Source organism: Alexandromys fortis, unplaced genomic scaffold (assembly GCF_014885135.2).
Source record: "Alexandromys fortis isolate MF-2015 unplaced genomic scaffold, M_Fortis_MF-2015_v1.1 scaffold_0, whole genome shotgun sequence".
NCBI classification, from domain to species: domain Eukaryota; kingdom Metazoa; phylum Chordata; class Mammalia; order Rodentia; family Cricetidae; genus Alexandromys; species Alexandromys fortis.
In genome coordinates, this window is record NW_026067949.1 from 35,895,968 (window position 1) to 35,921,596 (window position 25,629).

The 25,629-nt window shown below is 37.0% G+C and overlaps 1 protein-coding gene across 6 annotated transcripts in view; it reads left to right on the forward strand.

The window, feature by feature from the left end:
• The window catches only part of Adgrl3 (adhesion G protein-coupled receptor L3), a 734,036-nt gene that overhangs the window by 611,230 nt on the left and 97,177 nt on the right, over nucleotides 1-25,629 (forward strand). For all 6 annotated transcript variants that reach the window (XM_050149593.1, XM_050149588.1, XM_050149591.1 and 3 more), the window contains one exon: nucleotides 22,930-23,139. In XM_050149593.1, coding sequence (XP_050005550.1) covers nucleotides 22,930-23,139 — 210 coding nt within the window. The remainder of the gene's footprint in view (nucleotides 1-22,929; nucleotides 23,140-25,629) is intronic.

A 25,629-nucleotide genomic window follows, 5' to 3' on the forward strand; every position in this document is an offset into this window, starting at 1 on the left:
CTTCACGTGTATCTTGCATTGCAGTCTCCAGTGATTACCACAGTCAGCTCCATTTTGATCCTGGAACATGAGTTTGGCACTTTCAGGATTAAAGTAGAACTGAAAGTACTGGGCCTAGTCATCACTAGAATTCGAAAATGAAATATATTAACACATTTCCATTAAACTTCTGTTTGAAATAGAGCAATAATTTATTAACACACAGTGAGAGATACAGCAACCAGTTAGAATATATACATGTATATACACTAGTTACCTTCCTTTTATCTATACAATAAACCTAGATAAAAGAAGGAACATTATATCAGAAAATTTTTTGACAACTTTGGAAAGAAAGGAAGAATTGGTAGGATAATCTTGCTACCTGTTGACATCAAATCTTAGCATCTATTTTCATTTTAGGATATCTAAGCACTGAACTGCCCTTATCTGTGTCTGTCTGTCTGCCTCCCTTTGTACTTAACTATCTGTCTTTCTGAGTTCTGTCTATTGGTTTTATCTGATGAGTTCTCCCTTGTTATGCTCCAATTCAGAAAGTCCCCCCCCCCAAAAAAAACAAGGTAACAGGGTCCCATATGTAAAAGCAGAGAGCCTTTATTTTATGAAAGTTTGCAAACTCAATCTCTCTGCATGTCCAACGTATTGGAATAAACGGAGAGCCCCAAGCTCAGTTAGAGTTAAGTTTTTATAGCATTAAAAGTTGGGATGAGTGGTTTCTAAGGTTCAGGACCCCTGATTGGCTGACATTTGTCTAGGGGTGTCCTGGTGAATGTGTGCTGGAAGATGATCCTATCTACAATGGTTGGAACATTAGGCATTTCCTTTGGATGGTCTGTTCTTGGGTGGTGCTCAGGTAATCTCAGTTTGTGGTTCTTCCTACATCCAGGTATTGCTTCAGGGTAAACTACTGAGACTCAGGCCTCTGTTAAACTTATTGATGGCTTAGTCCCACACTTACAGGTGATGATGGTTGGAAGTAAAGAACTTTCTTTGGGTGATCTGTTCACGTTTAGCTTATCAGGGCTGGCTCCTACATTTCCCCCTTCACAAGCACCAATGATAGGAACCAGTCTTGGTTCCTGCTTGCCCCTGGTTTTAAAAGGTATGAAACTACTTAAATTCATAAATCCATGAATTGTCAACTCTGAACCTATTTTTCTAGTATATCAACAGGCACTATAGGTAGTTATCTTGTCCCCCGTGCCAGGGGGTTTTCCTTGTTTCAGCCTTTCTACCTATTTTGGGCAGGGGGCATGGAACCATGTGTTCCTTTCCACAACTACTTCAAGCTGACATTGGGGTGTTGGTATTCGTGTCCAAGCAAGTTGAAAGTCATCAGACATCGTTGAACGGACAGGTTCACTTCAGCTTTCAGGAAGTTCAAAACAGGTTGTCGTCAGCAATGGATGCTTAAATATGCTCTGCCAACCAAGTGGAAGCCTATTGAGCTAAGTTTAAACTAGAAACAAAAATTAAAATTTAAAAAAAGAGCAGATAACAGATATCTGTAAAAAGAAGGAATAGATTCACGCCTTTGAGTCCTAGCAAAAACTACAGATTTTGGTTAGAAGCATGTATATTTTTCTGCTGTCCAGAGAACCATGTATGGTAGCTTTAGAATGAGCTAACAAGTTGGCTATAGCTTTGTGGAAAAATCTGGATACCTTTTTGCTGTTAAACTGATGTAGCTGCCCTTAATCCTATCAGAGATTTCAGAAGGATAAATAAAGTATATCTGAGTACAGACCAAATAATTTTCGAATCTATTAAAAATGACAGGGACCAAACTCCATATACAGTTAGTCATACCCAGGTCTCCAAAGCATTGAAGGCAGAAATATCCAGAACAGCAGTCTTACTGTCTTAAGCTAGGCCCATAAGGTGATTTTTTTTTTCTGTCGAAGAGGGACATGGAAAAGACTGACGTTATTTTGTCTAGGCAAAAGTGGTGCAATCAGTTCTCCAAGGTCCTGCTGTTTGTTCACAGTCTGGACCAGGTCCTGGCAAGCAGGTGTTGCACTGGGACAACTCGCCCAGTGGTCAGCATCATCATAATCCAGGTAGAGACCTCATGGTGTCTCATAATCTTTTTTTGGAGACCACGGGTTACTGCTAGGATCTTGGAGTCTCTGTCTAATGTAATAAGCTTTTTAATCATTATTTTAAATGCCATATTTGCAGAACTCTGAAGTATGAGAGCCTCCTGGGTATGTCTGACAAGAGAAACTTTGTTTCTCATTATTTGTTTTAAGTTTTACTTTGAAAACATATACAGGGAACTAAATAAGGCTTATTCCTGTAACTAATTATATCAGTACTTTAAAGATGGCTGACTAACTTGTATTTCCTAATAGTCTATAATAAGTTAGCAGCTTTCACAAGACTAGAACTCCACATTCTGTAATGATTTTGAATTGTAGCTAATAAAGAAACTGAAGTAGTCATTCTGAGGGTAAACACAGAACAAGTTTATATCTAGCTATTAATGCTGTCTCCTGCAATGGCAAGGAACAGATCCCAGGCTGAAATGAGAACAGGAGGGAGTCTTAAGAGCTGTCATTGCCCTAGGGCAAACTGGGACTCAGGTCTACCTTCCTGCTGATCTATAGAACCCATCTTGGCAGGTGTGTACTAAATTGCCCTGGGAAAGCTGCCCTGGGCCCTTCCTTTTTTCCCCCATCACAAATACTCAAGACAGGACTCAATCATGGGTCCTGTCTGTGCAGAGGCTCAAGGGGGTGATACTGGAACCTCAATACCATCAGTTGAACAGTATTGACCAATTCTTGAACAAAAGCCATCAAGTCTGTTGATAAGAAGAAGCAAGATAATTTAGGGGCGGGTTAGAGCTGAAAGTAAGGTTGTTAACCAAGGAGAGCAGCTGAACAAGTTTTCATCCAGCTTCCCTGTGAGTGTTCTGTTCTCTATCATTAACAAGGTCATTGACTCTCCAATTACCCCAGAGTGATTGGCATAAAAACAACATTTTTCCCCAGAAGAGGAGATCCAAACCTCTTAGTATCAATAGAAAAATTCATGACTCAGTTTATCCAAATAGCTTAAACCAAACAAAATTAGCAAAATAAGGAGACTCAATACACTTTTGAGCCTGAATAGGCCTTGAACAAGGAAATATATTCTTAAACCATTAGCTAATATTTTTAATGTTTTACCTTTTAATATAGTTTTCCATGTTATAGTGATCTTTCCTTAACAGAATTATTTTCCCATTGTTATTTTACAATTGCAGTTTTGCCTTTGCTATGAATCTCATTTAAACATCTGACATGCAGATGGTTCCAGACTACCCCTGTACAACCTCCAAAAGATTGAGATTCATAGGCTTGGACGCTGTTCCAAATCCTTTATCAAACTTTTTAGGTCATTGTCTTCTGCATCACAAGAAATGAACATTTCCATTTCTGGTTAGCTTTTGGTGCTTATGGCTCTGATCCTAATTTTTAGCCTTTTATTTTAAGTTTAAATATTAACAATATAACATTTCATACCACAGATGTCTCACAGTCTAATAAATTTATTTAATTTTTTCCTAAAAAATTAAAATCTCTTAACTGTCTTCCTGCAATATCAAGAATATAAAAAATAAAGTACTTCTTTGCTTCCACCCTTGACAGCATATACACAGCCTGTCTTTTAGATCTCAGCCTGCTCCATTTCACTATAGCTGGTACTTCTGGTGACTATCACCTGGCACTGGCATTTCTGAAACTATTAAGGTTCGTTGTTGCAACTGCACATTCTTTGGAACTCTAGTCCTGTCAAACATTTGTAAACCTCAGCTGTTTCCTATGATCCCTTTATGTCTTTATAACCATTACCACCTGGCTGACTCTTAAATGAACAAGATCTAGCTGTCAGAGCAAGGTACATTTGAGTATAAAAAATTGAGGTACAGCTTTAATATTTTTAAAAATATTTATTTATTATGATACAATATTTTGTCTGTGTGTATGCCTGCAGGCCAGAAGAGGGCACCAGACCCCATTACAGATGGTTGTGAGCCACCATGTGGTTGCTGGGAATTGAACTCAGGACCTTTGGAAGAGGAGGCAATGCTCTTAACCTCTGAGCCATCTCTCCAGCCCCCTAGCTTTAATATTTTAAATTATATATATCCAAACTATCTTGGAGATGTGTTAGGCCCACTCCACGTGGTCACCTTTAATCAAGATGGCAGTAAAATCATGTGGCACCCATTTTTTTTTTAACTCTAGCAAAATGTCAATCAATGATTTAAAATGGAATTATGCCTTATGGTTTCTTTAAAATTACCCATGCATAGATTTTAAGTAAAAAAACATGGGTCTAACAAAGGAAGAGCCATAATTCAATTCTAGAGCCAGCTTTTCAATAAAACACCAGCATATAGCAGTTTTAGCATTATCTATACCAAAAAGTCTTCGGAATTTCTGCTAACCCAAATTTAGTAATCAGAGCTCAGTGGTAAATTTCTGAAGTTAGGTCCGTAAATGTGGCCCCAACAGTGATGCGTGGCAGAGACAATTAAAATAGTCAGATCATTTCTGTCTCAGCTCCATGCTTGCAAGAAAACTTACATAGACAAACTTTTCAACAAAACAAGTATGGTCTATATTTTCAAGTATGATAAACCACAGAAAACATAGTTTACATCCCCCTTTGACCTTTTATAACTTTTTATAGACCTTTAATCCATTTTTCCTCTCTTCATTTTTTCAGTCTTCTACTTCTTCCCTTGCTTTCCAAACAACATACCAAAATCTCTCTTGCTTTTCAGACAACATAAAAACTCTTCCTGACGTCTTTCTTGTGGTTTCCCTCAGTTGGTGTAGGATATATTGCATTAACAAGAACAGAATTTCTTTCTTTATTTCTTCCTTGACCCAGGGGTGGTTCAGTAGTTGACTGTTCAGTTTCCATGAGTTTGTAGGCTTTCTGGGGTTAGAATTGTTGTCTTATCCCTTCTAGGAAAAAAAAGACCTATGCTTCGGGCCTAATCTCTGAAGTCCTGTCTTGTAAATGATCACAATTTCAACGTCAAAGAAGTCGTAATTTGAGTCTGTCCCATATCATCAGCGTCAGTCTAAGTCAGGACAAAATACAACACACAGACACACAGGACAATGGTGCCAAACCAAACCAAAGATGGCAGCCTCAAGCTGTTTTGCGGGTGTGACCTGCCCCTCTATCAAACTGAGGTAGCTACTTGTGTGTCTCTCTACACAACTGAGACCGCTTTAGCGTGTCTCACCAGAGAACTGAGACTGCTACCTGCACGTCTCTCCACAGAACTGAGACCACTACACATCTCACCAGAGGGAACCACCCTCTGCAGAAGGGCCCTGGGGATATCTCCTCCAGGCACCCCGCCTATGATCTTTTCGCATATTCGCCTAGATCGTCTACAGGCTCTTAAGGGGTTCCTGGGCCTGCTTACAGAAAGATATGAGAAATGAGACACAGACCTGAGACATGAAACAAAACATAGAAAACTTACTGGCAGGTTGAAAGTGGGCTTGGGGGATCCCAGACGAGTCCTCAAATGTTATGCCCAAATCTGCAAAGCCCTTCCCCCAGCCCGCCAAAAAAAAAAAAAAAAAAAAAGGCCGAGTCCCGTATGTAAATCGAAGAAGCTTTTATTTTATGCAAGTTTGCAAAGTCGGTCACTCTGCATGTCCAATGTATTAGAATAAATGGAGAGCCCCAGCTCAGTTAGAATTGGGTTTTTATAGTAGTAAAAGTGGGGATAAGGGGTTTCTAAGGTTCAGGACCCCTGATTGGATGACATTTGTCTAGGGGCGTCCTGGTGAGTGTGTGCTGGAAGATGATCCTATCTACAATGGTTGGAACATTAGGCATTTCCTTTGGATGGTCTGTTCTTGGGTGGTGCTCAGGTAATCTCAGTTTGTGGTTCTTCCTACATCCAGGTATTGCTTCAGGGTAAACTACTGAGACTCAGGCCTCTGTTAAACTTATTGATGGCTTAGTCCCACACTTACAGGTGATAATGGTTGGAAGTAAAGAACTTTCTTTGGGTGATCTGTTCATGTTTAGTTTATCACGGCTGACTCCTACATCCCTACTCTTAGCAACACTTGTTTTTTTTTTTTTTTTCCCATATTTTGAGGACCTTAGTAAGATAATCATCATAAAGTGATTCACAAAACTTTGAATGTACATTTCGTTCTCATATATACTGTTATATATTCCTGCTTCCCACTTGTTCCATGTCTTACCACAATCCAGTGATTTTGTTTCAAATTTCTGGCCTCAAGACCTTGCATTTTGAGGAGCAGGGGATGAGAAGAAGGTTAAAGAACTGAAGTTGTGGTGTTGGCTGTGATACTGACTTAGAGATGTAAAGTGTTGGATTTGAGCCTAATTGGTCAGAGAGTATTTAATCAAGAACTATCTTGATCTGTAGGAAGAGTATAACATGGTTAACTAGGTTATGTATGCAGAATGAGTTGGCCGTATTCGTTTAACACTTTCTTCACGTGCCCACCCTATGACACTCATAGGTTTCTTTCTTCAGCATCTGGATTCACTTAGCTTTCTCTTCTGCCTGGTCCTCACTTGCACGCCCTTTCATTGTCACTCGTGCCAAAAAGTTTACAAAATCACTGCTTTTCTCCCTCGCTGATCTCATATTGTCATATGGTTTTAAACATCAATCAACAGTCCCTAGGTTTTAATCTTCATTTCTAGACTCACAGATTAAAGCAATGACTTGACATAATTGCAGACATTCATTGCCCTGTGTTGTAAACAAATCCCAAAAGCTGTCATTGTAAGTTCAAATGCCATAAGTCATGAATGGATTCAATACAAGGCACATATAAAACTTTTAATCTGAGCCTCAATTACTTTCAATGTTCTTAGTATACATAATTTGCTGGAACTGTACAAAATCACCTCTGCAAAACCTATTTTAGAGTAACATGTAAACTGTCCTATAATTTATTGAATACAGTAAAGAAAGTGCAAAAACAGGATGGTTTTAGGTGCCCAGGAGACAGTGGTGGGCTTTTTGACCATAGAGGATTTGAGTACAAAACCCAGTGAACAAACGCTGATTGCAATACAGTGCATGGTGAAGTACAGGTTGATTACTCTTGTGAAGACATGGCTGCCAGTGATATGTGGCTTACTGCTACTACCCAGCACCCCTATGCTAGATGTAGACTAGGGAAGCACCGAAGTTCAAATCTGAAGGGTATTGTTTTCTGTCATTAAAGCTCTGATTTTGCACCATCATAATCAAAATATTCTAGGTCAAGCCATTATCAGACTATCATAAATTGGGTACAGTCTGACCTGAGCTTTTTGTGGCAAGTATCACAATTTCCCCCTGGAGTCTTCTTCATCTTGTTGCATAACTACTTTGCTTTGCCAGGTGTCCTGCCCTGCACCACACACTCTCTTTAATTTGCTTGTTTTTAGGGATCCTGCCTATTAGTCCTCTTACTATACTGTGGGCAAGAGAGAGCCTGACCTCAGCACCTTCATCACTGTTGTTGTCCTCCTGCTTTAAGCCCCTGGGGTCTCCTCACTGAGGTTTTGCTGTCACTCCTTAGCGAGTCTCTCCTTTCCTTGCCTTTCCCAGTTCTAGTCACAGAATCCTTGCCAAAGAGATACTTCAGTACTAGGAAGAGGTCACACCACTGCTCAGATTTATTCTCTAAAAGCAGTTTTGTGCATTTGTAAAAATGCCAGCTAAGTCTCCTTACCTTAGTTAATACAAATTTACAAATGCTGGCCCCCATTAGCAACTCCCGTACCCCTTAACTATGATTCTTTTGTCTCACATTGGGTGAGCCTTCCCAAGCACAGCAGGTGTGCTGTGGTCACTAAGGAATGCTTAGCTCCTTCTACCCCACACAGTCACAGGCCTTAAGTTTACACAAAGTCACCTTCTCAGTGAGAGCTTCCTTGTGCTCTTTGTTTAAAATTTCACATCATCTTATGTGTACAAAATACAATGGGGAGGGACACACACCAGGCCCCTTGACTCAAGGAATTTACAGTTCAAGTGAAAAATGCGACTTTTAGGTATGTAGAGGGAGGCAGACAACAGAAGGAAGGGAGGCAACAGAATGGACGCTGAAAATTCTGTTTGTTTTCACCACCATCCTTTTCTATGAAGTAGAAGGCAATGGACTAAAGTGGATTTTGTGTTATTTAAATTTTTTAAATTGTCCTATTTTAATTATCTATCCTAAATTCATGATTTAGCAGCAAAAATCTAAATAACAGTGAGTAACCATTTTTCAGTGAGCTAGTCTCTAAACCTCTAATTAGTGGTAAGAAAAGTAAATAGATTTTAAATTAGATTTACTAATGGGTAATATATATCATGAATGCTTATTAATAAGTTGATTAAATACATAGTAATCACAAACAATGGCACTAGAACTAGTTACATTTCTCCCGGGGATTTTTTTTTTAAAGAAATACTTATCTAGTATTAGACTTATATGTGCTATGCCAAAAGTGGCACTGGGATCTCATACTCAATAAATAATCCTTTACCATTCTTACAAAACACTGAGGGCTTTCTTTTTCTCCCACTCATTGTGCGGCCAGCCATGATAATCTAAGTCTGGACAGTTCACCCAAAGGAAGTTCTTTACTTCCAACCATTATCACCTGGGACTCTGGCCATCGATAAATTTAAATAAGAAGCCTGAGTCTCAGTAGTTTACCCAGAAGCAATACCTGGTAGCAGGAAAACCCCATAAGCTGAGATTACCCAAAGCCAACCCAAGAGCAGAACATCCAAAGGACATGCCTGACATTCCAACCACTGTAGATAGGATCACCTGCCAGGGCACTTCACCAGGACATTCCTAGACAAATGTCAGCCAGTCAGAGGTCCTGAACCTCAGAGACCCCTCATCCCCACCTTTCCTACTATAAAAACCCAATTCTAATTGAGCTCGGGGCTCTCCATTTATTCCAATACGTTGGACATGCGGAGAGACCGAGTTTGCAAACTTGATTAAAGTAAAGGCTCTTTGCTTTTACATATGGGAGTCAGTCTCCTTTGATGGTTTTTATGGGGACCACACAGATTTGTTATATAATATTATTTATTATTATAAATAATAAAGTAATTTATTACTATATTTAAGAAATCTTTTCCTCTCTTGCTTACATATTTTACAAGTATATCATTTGACATTGTAAAGGAATTAGGAAAAAGACTATTTTTTAAAATTTCAAATATAGGGAAAACAAATTTAAGGTTTATTTGAATTATTTTCAAAATACTGAAACTGACAAAAATCATAATCTTAATTTGAAAAAAGTTAAGGCTTCAAGCAAAATAGTAAAAATATCTTAAAATCTTTTTGTTTCATTTTTTCATGCATGTATACATCTGGTTAACCATTCTTTGCATCTTTTACTTTCAAAAATTTTTAAATACTTTTAAATAATTCTTTGAGATTCTTACATCCTTATAATGTATTTTGTTGATGTTCCCCATTTCTCTCCCTAACTTCTTTCAGTCCTCCATGCCCCACCCCCTCCCAATTTCATGTTCTCTTTTTTATATAGCCCACTGACTCTAATGTGCTACCCATATAGTCTACAAGAATATAAGTTTATCAACTTTTACATGGTCAACATATCCGTGGTCAAATTCTGAAAAAATGGCTGTCCTCCTGAGAAGCCTTCAGCTACCGCTAGCTCCTCAACTATGAGTGGAAACCTATGAGCCCCTTTCCTTTCTATTCTGAACCTTTGAATTGTTTTTTTTATTAAATTTTTTTAATTAAAAATTTTTGCCTCCTCCCCACCTCCCCATCCCCCCAGTTCCTACGCCCCCCTCCCCTCCCCCTCCCTCTCCAGTCCAAAGAGCAGTCAGGGTTCCCTGCCCTGTGGGCAGTCCAAGGTCCTCCCACCTCCATCCAGGTTTAGGAAGGTGAGTATCCAAATCGCCTAGACTCCCACAAACCAGTACATGCATTAGGGTCAAAACTCAGAGCCATTATCCTTGGCTTCTCAGCAGCCCTCATTGTCCACCATATTTAGTGAGTCCGGTTTTATCCCATGCATTTTCAGTCCCAGTCCAGCTAGTCTTGGTGATCACCTAATAGATCAGCCCCACCGTCTCAGTGGGTGGGTGCCCCCCTCGTGGTCTTGACTTCCTTGCTCATGTTCTCCCTCCTTCTGTTCCTCATTTGGACCTTGGGAGCTCAGTCCATTGCTCCAATGTGAATCTCTGTCTCTATCTCCATCCATCGGCAGAAGAAGGTTCTCTGGTGATATGCAAGATATTCGTTAGTATTGCTATAGGATAGGGTCATTTCAGGCTCTCTCTCCTCAGCTGCCCAAGGACCTAATTGGGTACATCTCTCTTAACCCCTGGGAACCCCTCTAGAATCAAGGCTCTTGCCAACCCTAAAATGGCTCCCTTAATTCAGATATATACTTCCCTGCTCCCCCAACCTAGATGCCCTTCAATGGAAGAATGGATGAAGAAAGTGTGGAATATATACATATTAGAGTACTACTCAGTGGTAAAAAACAATGACATCATGAATTTTGCATGCAAATGGATGGAAATAGAAAACACTATCCCGAGTAAGGTATCCCAGACCCAAAAAGATGAACATGGGATGTACTCACTCATAATTGGTTTCTAGCCATAAATAAAGGACACTGAACATATAATATGTGATCCTAGAGAAGCTAAATAAGAACGTGAACCCAAAGAAAAACATATAGTCATCCGCCTGGATATGGGAAGTAGACAAGATTGCCGGGCAAAAACTGGGAACTGGGAAGTGGGGTGGAATGGGGGAAAGGGGAGTTGGGGAGAAAAAAGTGAGAAGGGGAGGATAGGGAGAACTTGGGGGAATGGGATGGTTGGGATAATGGAAGGATGAATCTTTGACTTATTTTATCTAGTTCAGGGCTTAGGCAACCTCAGTCATTATAAGCTTATGAGTGCAGGGGTCTTGTCGTGTCCAGAAGGCATTGATTCCCTTTGGTCCTACCCAGGCTTTAGCTTCTACTGCTTTTCTGCCTCCTCAGTTGTGATGGTCCTTGAGCCTTAGGAGGATGCAGTATGGCATCGACATAAACTCTCTGTGGCTGAACACTCCAGAGACATTTATTCTCTGCTCTTTTATCAGTTATGAATTTCCATATCAACCCCAGCCCTAGCTAGAGTCGTCTTTGATGATGTTAGATTAATAATACTGGTGTCATAAGGAACTTTCCTTTGATTAGGGAACAACACTTTTTCAACTGTTATCCATAATTTTATTGCAATAGCCAATTGCAATGATATCTAAAATGTCTTCTTCTCTACCTGTGACTTTCACAAATTACTGCCATACATCCAAGTTGGCAACACAGCTTGGAATTTCACCGATTCTATTGTCTACAAAAATATTTCATTGTCTCTTGTTTAGACAGAAAAGTAATCATTTCACAAACTTATAATTTTATACAGAACAGAAATGGTGTTTGTAGTATATTATGAATTCTCCATTAAACCGAAAAAAGGAAAAAGAAAAAATCAATTTGAATGTAGAATCATGATTAGTAGAGGTTGGGGTGGATGTAAACTTAAACGAATCAGCTTCAAACTAAATGAATTATCATTGATTTATCTGTGGTTTTGTACAGAAGCATAAGAAGTACTTTAGGATAGATTCCCATAATTATATTTCTAGTTATTTTCTCTTCCCAATTCTTATTTTTTTTAAGATTTAGTAATAAAATATTCTGCATACTTTCTTATCAGATCAACTTGACTTATTTTTATCATCTATAAAATATTTTTATGTCCTTAATTTTATTACTGCATTTTTTTCATAAATTTATTGTAACACTTCACTCCAAAACTAATGCATCCACCAAACCCATAGACTCAAAAATAAAAGCAAAAGAAAAGAAAAAAAAAAACAGTGTGCATTTTGCTCTTTATATAGTGTTGATTCTTTTAAAGCAATCACAAACTGGAAGCTTTTAATTATAAATTCATTTTAAAATTTCTGCTTTATTTTATTATTACATTGTCTCCTTGTACATGCTACAACACGTGTGGAAGTTGCAGGACAACCCACACAACTAGGTTGGCTCCTTCCCTATATGGGTTCTTGGGATTGAACCGAGGACTTCATGCTTGGTAAACAGCACCGGAGCCATGTTACCTGCCTGAAATTTCAAGTCTGATAACATAGCATCTGAGTGCTAACCATTAAAATCTGAGACGTTTCTAAGGTACAAGAAAATGTGAGGTCGTTTTAAACGATAAAGTTCTGCCTCCACATGAGACTTCCTATGTTCTAGAAGAACTGTTTTTCCTCTTTCAGGTGCCAATTGGAAAAGACACTTTGTTAGTTTAGCAAATACATTACATTAGCAGAAAATAAAAATGGTTAGTATATAATGTTCAAAGTTGCACACTCGTACTTCCAAAATTATTTTCCTTACTTAATGGTCTATGTACACATGGCCAAATGGAGGTAGATGTAGAGATTGAAAATCATAGTTTGCATATAGTAATTAAGTGTATTTATATAAAACATAACACTAGATAGCTTGCAAGTGTAGTGTTTATCAAACATAGAAAATTTCATAAAAATGGTTTCAAAATGTAAAACTTTACACTGTCAATTACGGTATTAACTGTATCTTAAAATTTGGCGATATATTAGAACAAAGACTTATTCATGCTTTCTCTTATTGAACATAATTTTGTACTATGTTTCCTTTATAGCTATTTAAAATTTGAAATTATTTATTTGATAATACACTATTGTTTTGTCAACACTGCTTTTGTCTACACTGCGTGTCTTACCGTGTATCAGGTTAGTTAGGATCAGTCTGTCCAAGAACACTGTTCTGTATTCTTCTGCTGTAGAAGAGGAATATCCTGTGCTGGCAATGGGGAAAAAATTTACGGTTTACTGGCATCAGTAGAATGTGGGGGAGCCTTATCTTCCTGAAGTAATTTCCTTTAGAGAGTGAGTATTGATTTTCCAGAACTCTCCTTTCTGCAACTCCAGGTGCATCCTCATGTTTGGGATTAGGAGTAGATTATATTAAATTTAAAATTATTCTATTATTTTTCACTCCAATATTTTATAGGCATTTTATAGAGAAGTTGTTAAATAATAATAAAGCATTTTCCTATTTAAATCATACTATCATTTGACATATGCATGCTTATTTTTTTGCTGTGATACTATTAGATTTTGTAAGTGAATGGCTGACATCATAATAATCCATTCCTAAACACTTTGGCAAATAAGTTTAAATTTTTTTTCTGCCAAAAAGATACTTTCATTAAAGCAATTCTATTATCTACTGCATAATTCATCTATAGAATATATTCTCATCCTTCCAGTATTGGTTTTTGCTTTGGTTTTCCCCGGGAAGGAACTGCTCAAGGACCACACTTTAACTTCACCTTCTCTGGCTCTTCAGATTAGATTAGTCTTCACATTTGATTTTGTCATGCCAGAAAATGGTATTGAATAGAGTTCAGGTCTTGTGTCTGGTTGAATGTTTCAACATCAAAATTGTTCAGAACCCTGATTGTTGACAAGAATTCAATGCCATAGATACTGAAGCACAGTAGACTTTAGTGCATGCAGAGGCTTCCATATTAATAGTATTATTTTGATTACTCCCAGAATTGAAGTTACAGTGTATGAGAATATTGAACTTTTGTAATTAAAAAGAATCCATGGAAATCCACGTGGAAACATTCTTTGTCACTCCTTTAAAGATGCATTGGGGCAGGGGGGGGGCAGAATGAATTATCTTTTATTTCATCTCCAAATATTTTATTTCAGTCTTTGTGTCCCAAAAAGCTTTGAGTCTGTATTTTAATATTGATAAGTAATCATCAAAATCATAATTATGTAAAATAAAAGTGGCAAGAGAAGTTGCTGCATGATTTAAGAAGTCTTAGCCAGCTGATAAGGATGCCTCAGAGAAAATGATACGATTTCCAAAAAACATTTGTTTAAAGAATCAGAGACAGATGGAGTTTTAGTAATATGAAATGAAGTTGAATTATTTGGGGAGTGTTCTTGCTCCAGTAATATATTTATATATTACACCTTACTGGCTCTCCAGCCCTGGGTGTTAGCAACATTTTTAATTAGAAACAGCTGACTTTTTCTTATACACGTGGCACAGAGAGTTTAGTCCCTCAAGCAACAACTTTCCATTTTTATCATCTTAGGTTTCTATAAGCTTGACTGAAATGGCCGCTAGTGGTGCCCTTACAATTCTATTGAGAAATATTTTATAAGAAAAAAGTAATTAACCATGGAGATTTAAATAGGTATTGGTTCAAGTGAGGACTCCAGCCTTCAGAAGGGAACACAGTATGACTCCAGCCGCCAGTAAGAAGGAAGCACAGGCCTTCTACAGGGCCAACTTTACTGTTATTATTCCAACAACATTGTCACTACAGTTCATTATATTTCAAATTTATGATTAAAGGAAACAGGAATAAGAATTAAAAATAAGAATGCATAGGGTCAAGATTCTTGGTCTTTAGGTAAATGACTCATAATCTAGAGAAAGTTATCTTGAACATTCCTCTCACATTATCAACTGATTCGGTTATACAAATAAAATTTTCCTCTAAGAGTCCCCTAGGAAAATTTTTAGGTGTCAAATAGCAAAATACTAAAAGACTTTGTTGACATAAACTATTATGCTTTCTGAAAATATCAGAAATATTCACTTTTTTAAAACCAATTCCCTCTTCTTCCCATTAGTACCCATTAGGTACTTAACTGAGGATCTAAGTAGATACACCAGCTCTGTTCTTGTTGCTTTCCCAGGCAAGGAAGTGGAGCCCAGAAGTTTTGTTTGAGAACAGATTAGTCCCCCCTCCACACACACACAATGAAATTGTAAAAGTATGTACCTGGGGCAAGATGTTACCACAACTACAACTGTCTTGCAAACTCACCAAACGATGGGCACGTGAACACTGTGTTAAAGTCAGCACCCTGACATTTAACTGCGGGTATGAGGCAATGCTTAGAATAAATAACCCCTATTTCACCCGATCTCTGTGGTTCATAGTATTTTTAGTAGGAACTAGTAGAAGGGTTTCCTGACTGCACTCAGTGTGTTCCAGATCACTGAAGTTTGCTTTATATAGCATGGAGACCATTCGCTGATTATTTATTGCTTTTTCTGACCTGCTTCATTCTACTGTGTCTGGCAAACACAGGGATAAAACTAGGGCACTCCTGGACTCTCGGGCAATTGCGAAAACCACTCCAACATGATTACTTATATAGCTTTCTAACATAGATACTTAAGACAACTTGGATAAATTAGATTTTAAAAGCATTTTTTTTTTTACAAAACATATATGGATTAAGTCACATTGTCCCCAGGGGATAATTTGCCCTCAAGATTATTATCTGAAAGACCATGTTCTCTGGAAAATATGATAAGTTTATTCATGAGAATGGAAAGAGGGAAGCAGGGTTGTTACTCCTTTTCTTTTATCTGAAATTCCTATGGCTAAGAAAATCAAATGAATAATGGGATATGAGTATATGTGTGTGTGCATGTTTATATTTCCATTCTTTTAATCAATACCTGACATGCAGCAGCCATGCAAGGAATATTTTTATAGCGCATGTATCAAAATTTGGTGGATAATCTTGGTTTTGTGCAGGTTTCTACTACCTAAATTGAAAACTTACTATTTCTTACATTCTTAATCCAATTTGTTTTTTAATTTAAACAGTGTCTTTTTCTCTTTGATATTTTTTTTTTATGGGAGCAAAGCAATTGGCTCTGATAGACTCCTAATGATAATACTAATTAGTTCTTCTTGTCTTGGCCACCTCTTCCTGAGCATGAGGACACTGTGAAGTGTGATTTATTTTTTTCAGTGCCACTCCATTGATGAAAATTGGTTTTTCCCAGAAGCTATCACATACACATGACTTCTTGGCTAGGGGCGAAGTTTTGTGGTGACTTCCTCTTCCCCTTGCTGGAGTCATGTTTGTTTGTTTCTTTGTTTTCTGTTTATAAAAGAGAAAGAATATAAAGTTACTTAGTATGGGGGGAGAGGCTCTTGGAAGAGTTTAGGGAAGGAAAACATGATCAAAACATATTTTCTGAAACTCTACAAACCCCCATGGTGTGAATAGAGTGACATGCACACTGAATATTAACAAATCTTAGACCATGATTAGAGGTAACAACTTTGAAGCCTTAAATTTTACTTTATACAGTTAGCATGCTGCTTTTTTAGTAACAAAATGAAAAATTCATTAACTTTGTTGCCATTTTCTGCCAACCTCTTAGGAAAGTCTTGTCTTACATTGTAAAATTTGAGTTACTTTTAGAATATATGTGTTCTCTTCTGAACTAATACAGAACTTCAGAAAACTCAGCAGTCAATGTCTCATTTTGAGGTTCTGTGTGTCATTCTTAGAAATCAAACAATTTTGAAGAAGCCTCACAAATTTCTGTCTTGCTATAACTTTTCTCTTTTCTCATCTGCCATGTATTTCAAAATTAGAGAGAAATCATTTTTACCACATTTTGAAAATAGAGTTTTACAGAGAACTCCTGTTTTAGCATCTCCTTAAATGACACTCATAATGAGTCTTTCTCTGTCAAGCCAGCCAGTTCCCAAATAATGATTTGGGAATGTCACCAACTTGCACCTCCTGTTTCATCTTTGTGTCTCCTGGCTCCTCTCCTTTCTTCTTCCTGGGGTCTTCTCTGTCTCAGGAAGTCCCAATGAAGTCTACTGTATCAGTTTTCTACTTCATATTGGTTAAGTTTACTAAAAGTTGATGAACTACTTGCTGCCACTTAAATAAAAGTCAGTTAAATAGGCATAGTTCACTCCTGTTTCCTCTCTGTGTCTCCTGTCTTCTCTTCCTTTCTTCTTCCCAGAGTCCTCTCTGTCTCTGGAAGTCCCACCTAACCTCTTCCTTCCTGCCTATTGGCCATTCAGATCTTTATTATATCAATTACAGCAATATATCATCACACAGTGTAAAAATATGTCACAACACACACTGATAGACATCTTGTAAACATATGTCTCAGCAGACTCTCTCCTTTCATGTCTAGAATGTCAGCATTCTAATTAAACACTTCTGTACATTTCAAGTAAATTTGAAAGTGACCAAAAGTTTTATTGCCACACCACTGATGAGCAAATCACAATGCCTTTGACCATTGTTATATAAAGTTTTGTAGATCATTTAGCCAGTTAGAAATATGTTTTATTAGAAAGTCTTTGACTAAAAGCACAATTTATAATTTTACAATAGCCATCTATGCAGACAGAAGAGTAAAATCTATATTTCTAAGATGTTAGGTCTGCATTTAAAGCTTTACTAAAATCCCCATGGATAAACATATGATTTTTCAATTCCATATATCAATTGGCAGTACAGTTGGAGTTAGAGGAATCATAATTTTTGCTCTGATTCAATATGTAGCTTGAAATATTTAAATAAACAGTTAATTAAGTATGAAAAATTAGCTCCATACTGCAAAAAGCCAACATATCGATTATTACAGCTCCTCTCTCCCCTTTTAACCTTCAGGATATTGTAGGTTGCAAGCTCAGATAGACATTAAGAAACTACCCAGATGCAGAGAATAATAAGAGATCTTCACAATCAAGAGTTAATACTGGCCAACAGAGCAGATTCAAGGACTACTATTTTCCACCACAATTAGTGTCTTTTAGAGGGAGAAAAGAGTTTAGATTGATTTACATAATCTTGGGCATCACATTCAAGCTGTGCGAATTTCAGGGCATCACATAACCTTCTGACCCATCCTCAGTACCACTTTCATTTCATATGTTATGATGTATGTACAGGTTTGGGATTCTTCTTTTTGGGTTCTCTTATGTCCTTCCATTTGCTTTTAAAGTAACATGTGCTCAGACTTGTTTTTACAGGACAGTCAGTCATGTGAGCTTGGGTAATATGATCACTCATTTTTCTTAATGAAACTGTTGGAAGAAACATTCATACTATTCACCAAAACTAAAGTAGTACAATCTTGACACAAAACACAGCAGCTGATTCACAAGCAAATGCAAAGAAGAATGCCGTGTCACTATTTACTACATTTGCTCTTACATCATTCACCCAGGGAGATGCAGACTACATGGTATCACGATTTTAGTCATGATCACCTGTACTAATTATCAGAGAGAAATCAACCTGAGCCTCGAAGGAGGAGTCATCAAAGCTTTCTCCACATAGCTCTGAAAATGGTATTAAGCCTCTATCTTCTGGGTTGTCACAGCAATGTTGCAATTGTCAAACTTTGGCCCTCATTTCTGAAATCCGAGGCTGTTCATGATCCAATGAAGAATTTATTAGGATGCAGAAATGTAGTGTTAGAACTAGGGCAGTGCTGAGCAAAACTAGGAAGCTGGTCACCATGCCACTTGCTTGTACACTAGCAAGACATAGTGAGAGAAATGAACTTTGAAATTCCCATTTCTAAAAGTATTTCCTCTTCGTCTGTTCCTTTGTTACGGTAGCTGTGAGTCTGCTTCACCAAACATGATGAGCTTTCTTTTTCTTCTTTTTTTAAATTCACAGTAAGAAACTTTCAAATACATCAAAGCGTGGAGTCGTCTTTCTTTAAAGTGAAGAGAATTTGCTGAGTTTTATTAAAAATGAAAGACAGTTGGATGTGAATGCTTTCTTAACCTCTAACTTGCTAGTGTTTTTCTTTGGAGATGAAAGCTTGAAAATATTAATATTGATTTGTAGATAAGAATATAAAAATCGCAGTGAATTTATTTGGTTAATTTGCTCTAAAGAAGTGGGAAAGAACACCCACATGTCCTTCTCACTAGGTTACTCAACTGTGATTTACATCTTGTTCTACAGAAGAAACCATTGTTTCAGACCAATGAGCCCTTTACCTCCCATAAGCCTGGGAGGTGACCTTCGTGGTTGGTGACCTGGTTGCTAAGATTTAGAGAAATTCCAGGGACTTTTTTTTTTTTAACTGACTCTACACTACATTTATCAGCAAATAGACTTTTTTTTTTTTTCAATTCTATGGGCTTCAGTGAAGCCTACAGTTCTAAGCCATGTTTTATCTCATGATACAGACATTGTAAAGGCAATCTCCTCTCTTATGAGAAAAAAATCCACATTTTAGTAGTACTCTGAATATTTCAGAACAAAATAGTTTTAAAAGGTAGTTTTATAAGACAAAAGTGCAATAGTATGTAGAAAGTTAAATGAACTCTTAATACTGACTGTCGTCAAGTTCATAGTTGCAATAGAATGACCCAGGAAATACAGTTCCCAAAAATGTTTTTATAAAGAAGACAGTGGAAAGGATCAAAATTAATTCATTCAGTGTGTTACTCATCGAGGAACAGTTGTGTGGTCCCAGTGAAGAATATTTAGAAATCTATATATTGTGTTGTGAGCTTGCTTTTTAAATAATGTTGACAATTTCAACACATTCCCATGGAGTATTATAGCTTTCCAGACTGAATTATTTTTAAAGCCATGAAGCAAAGGTCTCACTTCCCCATTTCATGAGCATGGACTTATTTTATTTATTTGTTTGCACTTGTTGAGGTGTTTAGTTTTACATGGCCAGTGCGCTATTCACAAGACTTTGTTCAGCTCTCTCCCCCCTTTATTCTCCCTGAGCTTTCCTTAGTGACATGTAAAAGAAGATTGGGTGAGATCAAAATAAAGGAAATATCAGAAATTCTCTGTAGCTCTTCCAAAATTATCTGTCACTTCACATATGAACAGAAACTTCAGAGAAAGGAGGAAAATGCTGTTTGTGTAAAAATTTTTAACAAGTGATGAGAGGATCTTTGAAGGTACTGAAACTCTATCTTCTTGAGTATTCTATCAGACTCCTAAGATTTTCTCTCAGTCATCTCGTAGGAAGATGATTCCCTTCAGGTATTTTCTTTGCCTGTCATGTTAATATGTTTTAGAAGTCTAAGCATTCTTTACAGCAAGTTGCTCATCTACGTCTTTGTTTCCCACTTACTTATTTTTGTATAAGGAAGGATTTATACATGAGATTGTGTCATTTACTTACAATGATGCTTGGTATTCATAATAAAATCATACATTTATATTCCTAAATTTAACCTACTCATATAATGAGTTCATATAATGTTGCTTGTATGCATGCGGTATAATTCTTACTCATGCTTCCTGGCAGGGTAAGCCACATCACCCATCAGCCACAGTTTCACCAGAGTAAACGACAATCAACATTGTATTCTATTGCTAAACTAGGTTGTTCAAATAGGTACATGACAACTTGACAGTATTTTAAACTTAAAATGGGTTCATCAGATATAACCCCATCATGAGTTAGTTATCTATGAGTTACAAGTATCTTTCCCTTCTATTGCTTTCCATTAAATGCATCCCCTTTAGTGCTTATCTAACTGTATAAATAGAATCCATATACTATAAGTTGGGCTATGGTGTTAGGAAGATAAATGCCATCTTCATTCTCCAGGTACCCTAAGGATTAAAATCTTTGTTACACAACCTGAGTTATATAGTACTCACAAGCCCCAAGCTGCAGTGTGATGTTTGCTTATCACTTCAATACTGTACTATCACTTTTGTTTCACTGATCCCTCTCTTGGAAAGAGTTCTTTTTTTTTTAAAAAAAAGAATTAATTTATATATATTTTTGAGGATGGACCTCGTTGGAACTATTATGACAAACTGTTAAAAAACAAGGCTTTTATGGTCACATCTCTTAGAAAGACTCACTGTCTGTTGCCTCTTTTCTTTTTTATCATACCGATAATATTAAAATTTTCAGTTGTATCATATGGGTGTCTTATCCTAGTATCATATACATGTTGATGATGGCTGTTGATGTTTTCCCAGTAGACAATGCTAAGGGTGAGTTAATCACCAGGCTTTATTGCTCTGTGTTTGAGTCGTATGTACTTTCGTCGCTGACATTTTGAAATCTGTTATTCTTTTCTCAGCACTCTGCATGGGGCTTTGGAAGGGTCTACAGAGGCACCGAGTAAATATATTTCTAATAATACAACTACCCAGGCAAACAAAAGCGGGAGTTTTCAGTTTCCTCCTCTATTTTTCGTTAGTGCTTTAGGTCTTTTGGATACATTTGAGAAGGTATTGTACCTACCATTTTCCCATCATGGGAGATTGCTGTGCAGAACACCAGGGCCTGATATCTCCGCAGTTTCTTTCTTTTGAGGAAAAGAGGAGACCAAATAGCTCTCTGTCGAGGGAGCCAGGCGGCACCAATCACTCGCCACTCACAAACCACAAAAGTCATTTAAACTATCAGAAACCCAGTGCTGTTTTAGTAATACCCTTCGGAGAACCAAGCCGTTAAAGCAAAGCTTCACCTAGTTTTCTGCCATGATTTGTGCTTTTCCTGAGAAACAGAGCCGACTCAGGAATATTTCAGACCTATTTCACTGTCACTTCTAGGGCAGATCTTCATGAAATAACAAAGGTGTAACTGCATCTGACAGAAGGAAAATGCTGTGATTCATATGATTCAGACTGAGGGATAATGACTCAATTCTAACAACTTTCGCATCCATGCTTTTCACACTACCACGTTGAAATTTAAAATAAAATAGAAAGCATGATAACTAATACGAATATTTGTAATCTGGCTGTTTTAATGTAGAAGACACTGTGTAGTTTCCCTTGTAAAATATGCTTGAAGAGCTAGAGAGATGGCTCAGTGGTTACAAACACATACTACTCTTGTAGAAGACGCAAGTTCTGCCCCTAGAATCCATGTTGGGTTGCTCACAGTTCTTTATTACTTCAGTTCCAGGGGGCTTCTGATGTTTCTCGATTCCTATGGTACTGGTAATCACGTGTATTAACAAAACTATTTGTATGATCACCATCAACAAAAAGTGTATTTGTTGAAATTACAAATGATCTCTGGCTACTCAGAATGCACCATGTTCAATCTAATGTCCTTGATTAGTCCTTTGCAGTTTTCCTTAGGTGATACAGCATGTAGGTCCTCTGGTTGGTTGCTTTATTGGAAAAAAGTTAGATTTTTGAGAATTATCTGTTAGTCAGCCTAATAATTTTCACTTGTTGACTAGAATTACATAAACTTAATGCTTTGCTTTTCCTTTACAGGTAAAAACTAGTTGGTTATGGCTTTTTAAGAACCCAAGAAACAAAAGTGAATGGCCATGCACAACTTTTTTATTTTATTTCTCAACTCTGGTTACTCTTTTGACAAGTCACTATGAACTCGAAAGCAATCTAATGTGAATATAAATCCCATGGATAACGTCAGTACCCCAGAGCTTTCCACTAAATATGTGGTACACATATAGTTACTCAACAGAATTAATTAAAGGTTTTTATTGCAATTTATATTTTATGAACTCAATTTGAAAACTATGATGAATCGTCTATAGTACAGGTATTTAAAAATTTCATGTATGTGTGAAATACACACACACACATATAAAAGTCTGTTCTTCGAAAAAGCAATCGAGGCACTAATTTTCTAAATGTGCATCTTATAGTTTTAAATAGAGCATTCTACAACAGGAATTGATTTTACAAAAAAAAAAACTTCAAATAAGCAATGCAGGTTAAAAACCTACAGTTTTACCTTGAAGTCTTTGGCCAGAGTCACATTAATCTTCACTTATTTATAGCGTGGAAATATATGTGCTAAGAATGTAGCAAATGAATTTTATTGACCCTCCTTAATCTCCAAGTGTTTTACTTAGTGGCAAAAAAAAAAGAAAAACAAAAACTTTAATTATGGAATAGAAATCCCAAATGATTCATTTTTTATATTTGTTGTGAGTATGGAGATGTTTAGTGTTTTCGTAAAATCCTGCTTCCTGATTATCGCTCATACACATAAGCGACTTACAGTCTTTTTTTGTGTCTCCAGCACAGTGATGCGGTCCATGATCTTCTTCTGGATGTGATCACGTGGGTTGGCATCTTGCTGTCCCTTGTTTGTCTCCTGATCTGTATCTTCACATTCTGCTTCTTCCGTGGGCTCCAGAGTGACCGTAACACCATTCACAAGAACCTCTGTATCAGCCTGTTTGTGGCAGAACTGCTCTTCCTGATTGGAATCAATAGAACCGACCAACCAGTAAGCTGCTTGTATTGCTCTTAGCAAAGGCTACCTATAACCTTTAGCTTTCCAGGACTGTCCGCCCTGGGGACCAGCAGGCTCAAAAGTGCCCTTTCGATTTGTTCAGTTCAAAGTCAGTGACTTTCACATCATACTCTGCTTTTCATTTTTCATGTTCAATGCCATCAAAACATAGTGAGCATTACAGATGGGGTGCACATTGTTTTATATCTGTATTACAACAGTCTCTGGCTCTTTATTCAGTACAGTGATTTTCCACATAACTCCTGCCTGCACAAGTGCATAGCCTCCTTTGTCATCCACACCTCCTACCTGAGGGATGCGTTCGGGACCATTGATAAAGTTTGTTGTCACATCATTATCACTGTAAGTTCATGGTTCATAATTTGCATTAGAATTTATTCTGAGTGTCAAGTAGTCTGTGGACACACAGAAACACACATTCTCTCTTCTAATAACAAATACAATATATTTCATTGTCTTGAAAGTTCTCTGTAATTCCTTTTTACCCCATGTCTTCAATGAGCCATGATATTCATTTTTTTTTCTTTTTATGTTTTCCAACAGTTTTGCCTTTACCCCAATATTACTGGGATCATATACTATATAACTTTATAGGACTGGTTTTCTTTTGTTAATATAAACTTTGGCTTCTCACATGACACTTTATTACCTGATCTCTCTTTCCTTTTTGACATTGATTAATATTCCTTTGTTGATATACTACGGTTTATGGATCTGGTAAACCATTGAGGTGCATTTTGTTTGCTTCCACTTTTTGACAATTTTGAATAAAGCTGCTATTAGCATTTTAATGCATTCAGAATCTTTTGTTTGCTATTTTGTTTTTGTTTGTTTTGTATAATCGTTCAACTCCTTTAAGTAATTATAAAAAAATCAAATAAACAACAAAAACATAGTTAATGGGTCCTGTGGTAAGGTATGTTTAATTTGAGGAGAACATTGCAAAACTCTTTCCAAAGTTCCCATGCTTTCCTTCATTTGCACCATCAGTGATCACAGAACACATTTGTTCAGAAATTAGAAGATGCTAATGACCAGAGCTGCAATGACAAGTAAAACTTAACTTTTGTAGTTTTCAGAAGACTTGGGTATAATAAATAATTCACTCTCTTAATGCTTCTCTCCAGTAGGTGTTCATATGCATGATGTACTATATAATAAAATGCAGTCGCATTCAAAGCTGTGATTAGGCATTCATGATTAATGATTGCAAAAGATACAATTATGGTGAATATATTTTTAATTGGTTAGCATATACTTAATGTGATATCTTTTCTCATAAATGCAGATATTTGAATAAGCAATCAAAGTACACATTTTCCTCCTCAAACTAATGTTTTATGACTGCCAAAAATTTATAGTTGAGATTCTATCTAGCCTTAAAATTTTCAAATGAACAATTGTGTTATTTTTGAGTAAAATATTCTATTCTTTAGTTAACCCCCAATGCAAATACTCTTTTAAAAAATTTCCTTCATGTAGAAATCATACTTGAATTTTAATTCTCCAATGTTAATATTAATATGTTATGATAAACTTCACCAGGCAATGCATATTGCATTAAACAGCGAACAACATATAAAATGGAGACTGATACAAAAAATTCAGGGAGAATGCTACTCAGAAAAATGTTCTTCTTTTCTTAGAGTTAGGTGTCCTGTGTTTTGAATTTCTCATCATTTTTGGAACCTGATTTCCCTCTAATCTTTCTGACATTTAACTTCTTCGTTCCTCCTTCATCCTCCTAAAGTATGCAAGCAGACTTTCATTGTGTCTCCAGAGATCATGCTCACCAATTAGTGAAACCATCAAAATGTTATGTTTTGTTTGTTTGTTTATTTTTATGGTTCTTGACCTTTGTTGGTAGGAGACACAGATTTAAGTACGGACATCCTGTCATAATAACAAGCACAAAGTCATGAAAATTATTACTGGGAGGCATATAGATGACTCACTGAAGTTTCTAGTACTTCAGGGAGAAATATATGAATAGCTGCCCTTAATTTAAATCAGATTGTCTAGACTATTATCTAGTGCAGTAACAAAAAAAGAGTCAGAGAGAGCAAACATTTCTTCAACATTGAATTTTTGGAAGGATGCATTTTTTTTTTGTTGTTGTTGTTCATTTGTTTTATGTGCCCGAGTCTTTGCCTCTGCTTATGTACTTCACATGGATGTCGGGTACCCATGGAGACTGGAAGAAGGCATTGGGCCCTCTGGGACGAGAGTTACAAATGTTTGTGAGCCCCATGTGTGTGCTGAGAACCAAAGGTGTAGCTTCTTCAAGAGAGCAGGAGCTCTTAATCATGCAGCCATCTCTGCGGTTATGAGTACTACATCTTAGCTGGATCAATTTTGCCTCAGTGCGGTGGTGACATTCCTAAAGCAGGGAATAAACAGTCAGCAATTCTTAATAAATAACAATCTCATTTGAAGATTACTATTAATTAATGACATTACTTG